General features: G+C 43.3%; 1 protein-coding gene across 1 annotated transcript in view; it reads left to right on the top strand.

Moving 5' to 3' along the window:
* LOC109912342 (polyunsaturated fatty acid 5-lipoxygenase-like) overlaps positions 1-6,086 on the top strand; it is a 37,732-nt gene extending 31,646 nt beyond the window's left edge. The window contains 2 exon segments of the mRNA XM_048620037.1: positions 4,093-4,263; positions 5,910-6,086. Of these exon segments, the coding sequence (XP_048475994.1) occupies positions 4,093-4,263; positions 5,910-6,086 (348 nt within the window).
* Positions 6,087-13,804: the final 7,718 nt, after the last annotated feature.

A 13,804-nucleotide genomic window follows, 5' to 3' on the forward strand; every position in this document is an offset into this window, starting at 1 on the left:
TTTATTTCAAAACCCCCTTCCCCTCCCCCTTTTCTGATGAAGGGTCTGGGCCCAAAACGTCAGCCTCTCTGCTCCTATGATGCTGCTTGGCCTGCTGTGTTCATCCAGCCCTGCACCTTGTTGTCTCGGATTCTCCAGCATCTGCAGTTCCTACTATCTCTGTTGCGATGAAGAGACTGCTTTCTTCCCACAGATGCTGCCAGACCTGCTGAGTTTCTCCAGCAAATTTCTGCTGGTTAATCTGCTTTTGTTTGTGTCCCCAGACCATCTTTTCTCTCTTATCTTCTGTCCTCAATGATAATTCCCCAGAGATATGTTATCTTCAATTTTTCACTGTCCCTCACCTGTGGATCTAAAGGCAGGGAGCTGACGGGCTCTTAAACTCATTGTTGAGATGGAGCTCAAAACTGCTCTCGCCAACCATTCACACATCACACAGACTAACCGGGAGGAAGAGGGGTGATGGTAAGAGACATAGACAGACAAGAGAGTGAGACAGAGAGACAGGGAGGAAGAAGGAGATGCAGAGAGAGGAGTAGGGGGGAGAGACATGCAGAAGGAGAGAGAGGTTCAGGGAGATAGAGAGGGTGACAGAAACAGAGAGGATGCCACAGAGCAAGAAAGAGAGAGAAAAAGAGAGAAAGACACGCATAAAGTGAGAGGGAGGGAGAGACAGAGGATGAGAGAGAGAGAGAGAAAGCTGCAGAAAGAGAGAAAAAGAGAGACGTGCAGAAAGTGAGAGAGAGATGCAGGAAGTGAGGGAGACAGGCACAGAGAGAGAGAAAAATGCAGAGGATTAGTGAAAAAGGCAGAAAGAGAGACAGGCAAACAGAGAGAGAGAGACACATGCAGAAGGTGACAGAGAGATGTAAAGCATGAAGAGACATAGAGTGTGAGAGATGTAAAGGATAAGAGACACAGAGAGAGAAGAAGACAAAGAGGGACAAAGGGACAGACAGATGAAGGTCTGGAAGTACTGTGATTATGTCCCTGGATGAGAAATCAGGAGGCTAGCCTGGAGGCTGTTTTGAATATTTTTCACTGTGAACGGCCTGTTTAGTTCAGCATTCAGCACCTTGACATCTTTTGAAGCTATGTCAAAGGGTATTTGGCTGCATGTTGACTGTAGGGAATATTGGCCTAGACAAATGCTCTAAGACAGAGGCTCGAATCTACCAAATATCATCTATTTTTAATCAACCTGTTCACACATGCTGTGTCACACCTCTGGAGCAGGTAGGACTTGAACTGAGACAGAAAGAGATGGGCAGAAAAAGACAGAGAAAGAGAGAGAAAATGACAGAAAAAGCTGGAGAGGAAGGAAGACACAAAGACAGATGGAGACAGGGGGAGAGAGAGAGAGATGAAGACGGGGACAGATAAATGTAGACAGAGAGAAAAAGAGAGATGGAGATGGAGAGAGAGAGATGGAGACTGGGAAAGAGACTTTACCCGTCAAGTAGGAGATTTTCCTTCTGTCATTTATTGAAATGCAACAGGAACACAGAATGAGAATGAGTCGAGTACCCACAGAGAGCCTGAGCTCAGTTTCTCCTTGTATCTATCTGCCTTGACTGAGTGTAGCAACAGTGTAGTTTAACAGCCATGCCCTCGTCACTGAGACACATGGTCTGGGTTCAAACCCCTGTACAAGTGCCTAATGCATAACCCATGCTGAGGGTTTAGTGCAGTACAGAGGGAGTTCCGCTCTGAGAGAGGTTCTACCTTTCAGGTGAAACCGGGGCAAGATTGCCTCCTTGGATAAAATAGATGATTCAATGGCATGAGTGAAAGTACCGAAGTGGTGTTCCCCTGGTGGCCTGACCGATATATATGCCTCACTGTCATGCTGTGACTTGACAAACCCTCAGGAGACTCTGGAACAGGTCACAATTGTTTATTCAAGAGTCGACAGGGAGAGCCAACCTTAAGAAGTTGATGGGTTATAGAGTCTGCTCCATCATTCAACAAGATCATGGCTGATCTGATCATCGTCAACTCCACTCTCCCAGAACTCTTGATTCCCTTAACTCGTGATTACACATCTGTCTATCTCAGCCTTCAATATAGTTAATAGAATCCCTACTGTGTAGATACAGGCCATTCAAACCATTGAGTCTGCATTGAGCCTCCAAAGAGTTCCTTATTCCCTCCTATACATACATCAGCCATTGTTCTCATCCTTGCAAGGCTTCCCATATCTCACTGGTAGTACTGCTTCATCTGCTTCTTTGTTTGTACCAGCCACTCCAGGCACACCCTAGGCTTGTTCCCTTCCTTTAATATCTTGGTCATACATTCCTTATCCTGCCTAGAGAATAACTGCTAATCTTCCATTCAGCTCTTGTCAGCTGCTATTTCTGAAAGAGTACCTTTCACACTCTTGACATCCTAACGCTGGCAAATACTCCCATGGTGCTGAGCAAAATTCACTGCCTGTGTCTCATGCATCCCGATGGTGACTAGCCTTCAAAAATGGCATGTTGGATCTGTGAGGAGTTTGCTAATTCTGGTCAGAACTACTCTTGGCTGGCTTAGACATGTGTCTGATCACATGAAACATGCCAACAGGTTCAAAATGAGGCCAGAACCCAGCAGCTCTTGCTCTTGATGCTGGCCCTAACCCTATTGTGGGAGTGCTCAAGGAAAGTCATGAAAGGCAGGAGGAATTAACAGCCAACAGCACCATCTCTGAAGCATCCACAACAAACTAGGAGAATGGATGGGACAGATTAGACATGAGTGATAGCAGGACTTATACAATTAAAAGTAGGGCCTTAGGTAGTGTTGTAGAACAGAGAGACCTAAAGGTCAGGTACATAATTCTTCAAAGTTTGCATCACAGGAGGACAGGGTGGTTAAGAAGGTGTTTAGCATGCTTGTCTTCATTGCTCAGACCTTTGAGTATAGGAGTGGGGACGTCATGTTGAGGGTTATACAGGACGTTGGTGAGGCCTCTTCTGGAGTACAGTTCTAATTGCCCTGTTACAGGAAGGATATTATTAAGCTGGAGAGGATTCAGACGAGATTTACCAGGATGTTGGAGGGTTTGAGTTATGTGGAGAGGCTGGATAGGCTCTGGAGCGTAGGAGCTTGAGGGATGACCTTATGGAAGTTTACTAAATCATTTGGGGTATAGATAAAGTGAATAGCGGGTGTATTTTCGCTCGGGTGGGGAATTTCAAAACTAGGGGACATATTTTTAAGGTGAGAGGAGAAAGATTTTAAAAACCCATGGGAGGCTTTTTTTTTCCCTCTGAGAGTGGTTTGTGTGTTGAATCAACTTCCAGAGAAAGTGGTGGACACAGGTACAGTTACAAAGAATTGATTGGGACGGTGCTGAGAGACGTCAAATAAGGCAACACTGGGGAGGCATATATAGACCTTCCTCCCCCCACTCAAAAACAAACAGCAGATATGGTGTTGGGAAGAATGGAATTCAGGTAACATAGTTCTAGAATCCATGTTATGGGAGGGATGTGATTGCACTGGAGAGGGTGCAGAGGAGGTTTACCAGGATGTTATCCAGTCCGGAGAGATTTATGAGAATATTGTCTGGGCTAGAGAGTTTCAGTGATGAAGAGAGATTGAACAGACTAGGGTTGTTTCCTTTGGAATGGAGGAGATTGAGAAGGGACATGATTGAGATGTAGAAAACTATGAGGGCTGTGGTCAGGAAGAAACTTTTCACCTTGGTGGAGGAATCAATGACCGGGGGGCTAGATTTAAGGTAAGGGGCAGAAGGTTTAGATGGAATGAAAGGAAAAAAATGTTCACCCAGGAATCTGGAACTCACTGCATGTAAGGGTGGTAGAGGCAGAAACTGCAGACCATTGAAGAACTTAGATGTGCACTTGCAATGCCAAGGCATACAAGGCTATGGGCCAAGGGGAAAGCGTCATCTCCACCCTACCACACACTCCTGTGCTGTAACCAGCAATGCCCGGGAGATTAGACTTCCATTCTGGGAGAGTCCTGGATGGATCAAGAACCCCAGGAGGTATTTTTGGACAGGGAGAGCTGTCACTGCAAAGGAAAGCCCTTTCTGTCTTTCTGCCTGTCTGAGTCTGATTTCCTTTCCTTTTTGAACAGTATGATTGGGGTGCCTGGGTCCCCAATGCACCCATCTCCATGAGGAGACCTCCCCCCTCCAAAAAGGGGACCGTGACGATGGAATATATCATGGAATCTCTGCTGGACATCACCCAGTCCTGCATTCAGATGGCTGTTTCATAGACCCTCAGCCGTCCCCAGCCTGGAATGGTAAAGAGTTAACCAGTCAACTCAGCACCAAACAATCTGCGTTTATATAGTACTTTCTACGACGTAAGCAACCCTGGAGAGTCTAGCAAACAACATTCGGCGCCAAGACACATAATGAGCTATTGAAACAGGGCCATTTAATTAAAGAGGTCAGCTTTAAAAGGAGATGGAGAGGATTTTAGGAAGAAATTCCAGAGCTTAGGGCCCAGGAAGCTGACATTATGCACGAGAATATAAACGTATTTGAACAGAATCCCAGGCCACACTTTTAGTTCACAGTTATGTTAACCACACTCCATAAAACTCACAGCCCAGTGAGTAGTAGCTCCTGGTATTTATACAAAGAATTCACACATAATTAACCCAAAACAAACATCGCCGTCAACTGAGAAGTCTTGAGCTGCAGTGATATGTCATCTCTAACCCCTCCAATTGCTTATTTTAGTTGTCCTCTGCTGGTTTTTAAAGGCTTTCACCTGGATACGTTTTCTTTCACCTTTATGTTGTTCCTGACTTCCCTTGTCAGCCATTCTTGCCTTGTCCTCCCCTTAATACGTTTCTTCTTCCTTGGGATAAATTTCTCCCAAATTACCCCCAGAAACACCTGCCATCCCTGCTCAGCTCCACTTCCAATCAACTCTGTCCAGCTCCTCCCTCATGTCTTTATAGTTACCTTTACTCAGTTTTAATATCGCTACATCTGATTCCAGCTTCTGCCTCTCAAACTGCAGGGTGAAATCTATTCTATTATGGTCACTGCCCCCAGGGGTCCTTCACCTTAAGCTCCCTTATCAAGTCTGCCTCATTACATATCACCAAATCCAGAATTGCCTGTTCCCTAGTGGGTACTACCACAAGCTGATCCAAAAAAAACCCATCATACACATTCCATGAATTCCTTTACTTGGGATATACTACCAACCTGATTTTCCCAGTCCAGCTGCATTTTGCAGCCCGCTACCCCCCACCATGATTATCGAAATGTTGCCTATGTTTCCTAGTCCTGTTTTATTTTCTTTCCCACATCCTGACTACTGCTAGGAAGCCTGTACATAACTCCCATCAGGGTTCGTTATCCTTTGCGATTCCTCAGCTCCGCCCACACAGATTACACACCTCCTGATCGTATATTGCTTACAATTTAACTTCATTTCTTACTAATAAGGCAACCCCTCTGCCTATCCTTTCTATAGGACGCATAATATTGGACATTTAGTTCCCAGACCTGATCCTCTTACAGGTACATGTCTGTGATACCTACAACATCGTACCCGCCATTTCAATCTGTGCTACAAACTCATTTACCCTGCTTCGTAGACTGCTTGCATTTCAGGACAACACTCTCAGTCCTGTGTTGACTGCCTCCCTCCTCATACTTCACCCATTATCTGCTGTGCCTGAATTTAGATTCCTGACCCTTTCTGTACTCTCTGTCCTATTGCTTGTTCTGGAAACATTAATAACCTCTCCTGAGCCCTGCCCCTCCTTAACCACTTTAAAGTTGTGATCGCCCTGTTTGGCCTTTCCGCTAGGGTCCTGGTACAATGGGACTGTCACCCCATATCCCCCTTGTGAACACGCAGCTCCCAATTCGCACTCAGCATAGCTGCACCCCACTGATCAGAAACCATTCTATTGTCACCCAGAGAAAACTTGGCGACTATGAGGAGTATTTCACTGAGGAGGCGATGAAGACTGTCATCAAGAAATTTCAGAAAGAGCTGAGGGTGATCGATCACATGATCCAGGAGCGTAATAAGGGTCTGGATCTGAAATACCAATACCTGCAGCCCTCAAACATCGAGAACAGCATCACCATTTAATGGAGCAGAGTGGCCTGGATCCAGGACATGTGTGTGGCCTTGATGGTTATCTGGGTTGGGGGTTGGGGAGGACAGCGGCGAGTTCCATCATTTGGGGTCAGTTATTCACTCAGGAGAGGCAAGAACAACTCAGGTTATTTTTTGTGGCCAAAAGTGGTACCCACTGGTGCATTTAAAATCCAAAAATGTTGGAATTATCACATTGTAATTAGTGGCTTTATATGACCCAAAGTTTCAGGACAATGATACTCTTTGTCTACGGATCCTACAGATCTCCAGGAGGTAACAGACAGAGTCTTATTTAAAATTTACAGCCTTTGGGCCTGAAGCCTGTTGTTTATAGTCTGTCAGACCCTCCTTATACCCACCCTTCATCTGAACCCAGCACCATAAATTCCAATCCCTTTTCCCACCTCCCCTTAAAAGCATTGATGCTATTTGCTCTGTGGTTGTGACAACATACAGACTTTGGTTACTTGAAGTGTGAACACAGATGTGCCTATTGGTGAGTTTAACCTGAGGATCACCACACCTCAGGTGAGGGGAGAGTTTGAGAAGGAGCATAGGGTTCGATACAGAGTAAAGCTCCATCTATACTGCCCCCCATCAAACAGTCTCAGGGCAGGGACAGCACGGGGTTAGATACAGAGTAAAGCTCTCTCTACACTGTCCCCCATCAAACACTTCCAGGACAGAGACAGCACAATGTTAGATACAGAATAAAACTGCATCTACACTGTCCCCATCAATCACTCCCAGGACAGGGACAGCAAGGGGTTAAATACAGAGTAAATTTCCCTCTACACTATTCCCATCAACATCATGTTTTTAAAATAACTGTGTTTTCGTTTTCTCAGCTTTTTAAATTTAGCCATATTTTCATATTTCATAGAATCATAGCATCCCTAGAGTGCATAACATTTCCATAAGAATATTCATTTGTTTTTTTTTTGGAAGTACTTTCGATTTTAATTGAAGTTCCTCCAAGTTTTCCAAAGAGTTCTGTTAAACAATGCTCACATTTCCACGTCCACGCAGATCCTGTGGTCCTGCTGATGCCTCCTGTCGTATTGAGTTAATTCTGCGTCTCATTAAATCCCTTGGCAGCGTCTGCTCCTCTTCTGCAATTTCACCCATCCACCAGCAGAAGGTGGCATTGTATCACTTTAATCACAAGACAGTTCCACAGCCGGAAAATTTACATTTTTTTAAAAAACTCAATTACTCTCGGAAACCCTAGAGCAGCAGGCACCTACTTCTAAATCACTTTAGGCTTTTCAGCCCCAAACTTATATCAGTTCCTGAAAGGATTTTCTTCTTCATTAATTTTTCCCTTGAAAGTTAACGTTCTAATCATCTGGAGTACAAGATAATGTATCTGTGCAGCTGAGTGAGGTGGAGGACTACAGGATAATACACCTGTACAGGTGAGTGAGGTGGGGGAGTACAGGATAATGTACCTGTACAGGTGAGTGAGGTGGGGGGGATTACAGGACAATGTACCTGTACAGGTGAGTGAGGTAGGGGAGTACAGGATAATGTACCTGTACAGGTGAGTGAGGGGGAAAGGGGTCAAGGTACGGAGGTACATCCGCATGCCCAAGGTTCACCACCCCAGCTTGTACACATCCGGTTACCCTACGACTCTCAGAGACAGTGGTCCCTGAGGGGCAGAGACACAGACACAATCCCACAGTTTCCTTTTAGCTAGCCTATTCGGCTTGAGGTTGACTTTATTCCACACCGGAGTCGTCCTAATGTAACTGAAGAGTCAAAAGCTCTTTCAACTGCTGGGGGGCTGGGTGCTGCTTGAAGGGGAGGGTGAGAATCCAGGGTTTCTGCTCACTCCTCCCACAGTTTGCTCTTGACCTCCAACTGGGCCTGTTGCAGATGGTCCACATGGGTATTTCCATCTTTGTGGATATTTCTTCACCAGTTTGGATGGGTCTTGGGCAAGAGATTCCAAGGAATTGCTGGGAATGTTGCAATTTCTCAGAGGCTTTGAGGATGTACATGTTACATTTGCCCTGCGCTCCTGGTCGCTGCCTGCCATGATAGAGCTCGGAGTACAGGGTTGGTTTAGAGGCCTCATGTCAGGCAGGTGGACAATGTGGCCTGCCTACTGTAGCTGGTTGATTGTAATCAGTGCCTTGATGCTGAGGATGTTAGCCTGAGAGAGGATCGCACATACACACATACGCAGTCAGGCAGATACACACACACACATAAACACTGATTCCTACTCTTATACACAAATACACACAGACAGACAGAGACACACATATACATAGATACGAATTCCAATTCTTACACACAGCATCACACACAAACACATACATACACATGGCGAAACACACACCAACACACAAGCATGCACAGAGTTCAGGCAGAAACACAATGAGGCACATGTATGCACACGCTAATCACAAACAAATATACACACACATATAGTGAGACTCAGACACACACAAACAGACTAATATACAGAGATTGACACATACAGTCAAATACCTGCAGGGTCAAGAGTTCTCACACACACACATACAATAACACACACACACATACACAAAAGTGGAGATACTTACAAATACACGCACCTATGGTGCTACCTGCTACTGAGATATAGGGCAATGGAAATCAACATCCATAAGCAAACTGACAGTTTCAGGGAACTAGGAAAATAGGCTCAAGAGCAGGCCATTCAGTCCCTCAAATCTGCTCTGCCATTTAATTAAATCATGACCGATCTTCTACTGCAACCCCATTTTCCTGCCCTATTCCCATGATGTCCCTCACATCTAGAAATCAATTGAGCTCTGTCTTGAACATACTCAATGAGCCTCCAGGGTAGAGAATTGCTAAGATTCACCACCCACTGACTGCAGAAATCCCTCTGTATCTCAGTCTGAAATGGCCTCAGTCTAAGGCAGTGCCCCTGGTCCTAGACTACACCTGAACTAGGGGGAAATATGTACCCTATTGATTCCTGTAATAACTTTGTATGCTTCAAAATCGTCCTACCAAAGTGATAAACTCATACTCATCCACATTATATTCCATGTGCCATGCTCTTACTCACTCAGCCTGTCTAAATCCCCACAAAACCTTTTCAAATCCTCTCCACACCTCACCAAGTTTTGTGCTATCTGCAAACGTGGGAAATCCCTATTCCACAACCAAATCATTGATACAGATTGTAAACAGTGGGGGCCCAAACATTGATCTTTGCTGCATCCCACCCGTTTTAGCTTGCAAATCTGAGAAAGGCCCATTCAGTCCGACTCTCTGTTAACTAACCCATGCTCATAAATTATCTTTAATAACATAGACTTTAATTTTGTTTAGTAACTTCCTGTGTGGTACTTTATCAAAAGCCTTCTGAAAATCCAAATACTCCATCCACTGGTAACCTCTTATCAATTCTGCTAATAATGCCTCAAAAATCTTTACCAGCTTTGTCAAATATGATTTCTCCCTCATAATCCATATTAACTCTGTTGTGATGTAAAATTGTGGGATTTATATATATAATTTTTAATGGTTTTTGAGTTAGTAAGCTGAGGGTTTTCTGTGTGTTTCAGGTTAATATTACCTTGTCACTATTTCTGTAACTATGGTGATTTCTATTAATAACTGTTTTTGAGGCCTGGCTTCAAAGTAAATGGGTTTTGTGTGCCACCAATAGATTTATGTTTATTTTAGATTATTTTATAATCCGAAAAGGTATGCCTCAAGATATGTTAACGTTTATCAGACTTCTTTTAAGATTAAGGGAAACACCCATAGCTTACGGGGGAAGACTTCCAGTTTCAGTTTTTTTTTTAATTTGAGTGGGAGAGTCCTTGGAATAGGATGGTAATGTAGAAAAATGCTCCTGTGAAGGGAACAGTGTGCAGTGAATTTGATTACCTTAGAGTGGAGAAATGCGTAAGTCCCCAAGCAGAAGTGTTGAGATAATACCCTGATGAGGTTACTTAAAACTGCACATATTGAAGCTTGGGTGTACTGCAGTTCTAGTTGAAGTCACAATTGATTTAAACCTATCCAGGTGTTATATACAGGGACTTTAGTGTGAGAACTCTATGAACGGTATTTTCATTACTATACAAAGGCTGTTTTCTTCCATTTCAATTTACAAATGAGTGCTTTGGGATTATACTTCTACAGTGAGTCTTTAAATTGCTGAATTTGTGTTATAAACAGCTTGGATTGTTCTATTTTATATTAATATATTTTGTGATAATCTTATGTTTTATTTTTCTGCAACATGGCATGCTTAGGTTTCAGTGAGCAATCAATTTGCTAAAACCAGAATAAATAAACATATGATCTATCAAGCCAGCTTCCTTTCTGGGATCTGCCTTGTCCGTTAATAGCATCAGTTGGGATTGTACCATTATCTAATTAGACAATTATTTTCTAAATATCTAGTACTCACATTGTTTATGATAGATTCTAATATTTTCTCTGCTACTCATGTCAGGCTATGAATTCTGAGGTTCTCGCTTTCTTTCTCCTTCCTTCCTTTTACAATCTTTCAATCTGCAGGCACCAATGCCGAATAAGTAGAATTTTGAAAGATGATTACGATTTCATCCACTTGCTCTTGAGCCATTGCCTTCAACGCACTAGGACGAAGATCATCAGGTGCCAAGGATTTGTCAATTGTTGGTTCCATTAAACTCTCCAAACCTGTTTTATATACTAATATTAATTTTTTCCAGTTCCAGGTCCTCAGTAGACCCGAGGGTCTTGATTATTTCAGGGAGGCGTTGTGCATTTTACAGACCAGCATCATTAAGTAGCTTCCCTGCCATTTCTCTATTTCCTTTTATATATTTCCTCTCTCTCCCTGTAAGAGCCACACATTTGTCTTTTATCATCTTTTCCTTTCTGCATGCTCTCAGAAGCTTTTACAATCCATTTTTATGATTATTGATATTTTATATTCTTGTTCAACACTCTGCTTATCAATTTCGTAGTCCTCCTTTGTTGTTCTAAAATTCTCCCACTTCTCCGACTTATAATATTTTTGGACACTGAATAAGTCTCTTCCTTCCATCCAAAACAATCAGTAACTTCTCTCTCATTTTTCCTGTTGCGTACATCTGCCTGAAAGAAATGCAAGTTTTTTTTCTGAAAATCAAGCATTATTTGTATAAATATTTAGCCATTCTCAATCCACTGTCAAATCTTGTTCTTTTATTTTCCTATTCATCACAGTCTTCCTCCTCATCCCTTCATTATTGCCCTTGTTTTGATTTAAGACCCCAGTTTCGGATTGAACTACATAATTTTCAAACTTAATGGAAAATTCTACCGTGTTATGGGCCCTGTTTCCTGAAGGTTCTTTTATGATAATAAAGTTATTAACTAGCCTATGCTAATTGCATAGTACTACATCTAAAGTAGCCTATGCTTTTGTTGGTTTCTCAACACATTGCTCTAGAGAGCTATTTTGAACACATTCCAGGAATTCTTCCTATACAGTATTAATGCTCATGGTTTACTAAGTCTGTATGTAGATTGATATCACCTGTGATTATTGTATTTCCCTTGCTATATGCACTTCTATTTTCCTGATTTATAGCATGCCCTGCATTACAACTGTTCGGTAACTTAAAATCCACTGGTACCAATGTTTGCTCCTTCTTGCTGTTTACTGGCTCCACCTAACCAGATTTCACATCCTGCTCTTCTGATTGGAGACCAGAGAATCACGGAATAATTACAGAGCATAAGGAGACCATTCGGTCCATGGTGCCATAGAATCCGTAAAAGTGTGGAAGCAGGCCAATTGGCCTGTCAGGTCCACTGCCTTTCTGAAGACCATCTCAACCAGACCCTTACCCTATCTCTATAACCCTGTATTTCCCATGGCTCATCTACCTAACCTACACATCCCTGGACACTATGGGGCAATTTAACACAGCCAATCTATCTAATCTGCACATCTTTAGACTGTGGGAGGAAAGCTGAGCACCCAGAAGAAACCCACACTGACATGGGGAGAATGTACAAACTCCACACAGACAGTGGCCTGAGGGTGGAATTGAACCCAGGTCCCTAGAGCTGTGAGGCAGCAGTGCTAACCACTAGACCACCTAGGGGACAAAATGACTTAGTGCTATGCCCTTACCCTCTATTGGGAAGAAGGATAAAAAAGATTTCTCTGCAGATATCAATTATCTATGAAAAAAAGAGTTATTCTTGAAAGCAGAAAGATGAAAGTAGGGTGTTCTGGAACATGTGGTCAAGTCACTCACTGTGCAAGTTTGTCTCTGAACTCTTGCAATCATAGCTAGCTCATGAAATACAACCTTGACTTGTTCTTGCAATTGTTCTTTCAAAAAAGATTTTCACCCTGTCCTGACGTATAGGGATTTTCTTTCCAGAAACAGGAGTGGTCAGCTTGGCGGCTTGTTCTTGGTGGGCTTTCCCACAACACTGCTTGTTATTAGCAAACTTTCCTCCAAGGCTGCCTGTTTAAAACAGGAATCTCTCCCATCCACTGTTCAAAGACCAGCCCCCAGAAACATCTATAGCAAAGCAAGCTGTCATGTAATTTCTAGGAAACCTTGTTAAAAACAAGTACTCAAAAGTCCGCAGTGACCTTTCAACAACCACTTTTAAAGAAACCACTCCAGGTATCTCCACAAAACTTGAAAGTGTCTTCGTCACAGAATGAAAAAATGTTGTGATTTGTAGCAAAAAGCTGGAACCTCCTTGAAAAAAACACAGAAACCTCCAGAAATACTCAGTGAGTCTGGCGGTGTCTGTGGAGAGGGACCATGAGTTGGATATGACTCTTCTTTGTAACACTTACCCCTTTTCCACAAATCAGATCACAGAGTATCTTTGAAACTCTCTGTTTTCACTGTGACAGGTTATGATTGAGCAGTAATTATTAGGGTTCATTTTTTAATTCCTGTGGTACATCACAGACTTTGTAGAGCAGTCCAGTGGCTCAGTTGTGAGCACTGCTGCCTCACAGTGCCAGGGAACTAGGTTCAATTCCAGCCACAGATGACTGTCTGTCTGGAGTTTGCACATTCTCCCAGCATCTGTGTGTGTTTCCTCTGGGTGCTGCAGTATTTCCCCCCACAGTCCAAAGATGAGCAGGTTGGATGGATTGGCCATGCTAAATTGCCCATAGTGTGCAGGCTAGGTGGATTAGCCATGGGAAATGCAGGGTTACAGGGATGTGGTGGAATGCTCTTTGGAAGGTTGGTGTGGACCTGATGGGCCAAATAATCTACTTCCACACTGTAAGAACTTTATAATTTATGACTTTACAAAGACCAATGCTGTCATCAGTCAGGGCATTGAGCATAGGAGTTGGTATATCTTGTTAAAGCTATACAAGACATTGGTGAGGCCACATTTGGCAGTTCTTGTCACCCTATAGAAAGGATATTATTAAACCAGAAAGAGTGCAGAAAAGATTTACCAGGATGCTACATGGACTGGAGGTTTAAGTAATAAGGAGAGTTTAGATAGGCTGGGACATTTTTTCCTGGAGTGTAGGAGACTGAGGGGTGACCTTGTAGTTGTTTAAAATCATGAGAGGCTTAGATAGACACTGGACAGCTTTTCCCCATGATAGGGGAGACTAAAACTAGCCGACATAGGTTTGAGGCGAGAGGGAGGGATACAAAAGGGTCTAGAGGGGCATTTTTTTCACACCGGGGGTGGTGAGCGTCTGCAACAGGCTGCCA

The sequence above is a fragment of the Rhincodon typus genome, chromosome 45, assembly GCF_021869965.1.
Source record: "Rhincodon typus isolate 14 chromosome 45, sRhiTyp1.1, whole genome shotgun sequence".
Lineage (NCBI taxonomy): Eukaryota > Metazoa > Chordata > Chondrichthyes > Orectolobiformes > Rhincodontidae > Rhincodon > Rhincodon typus.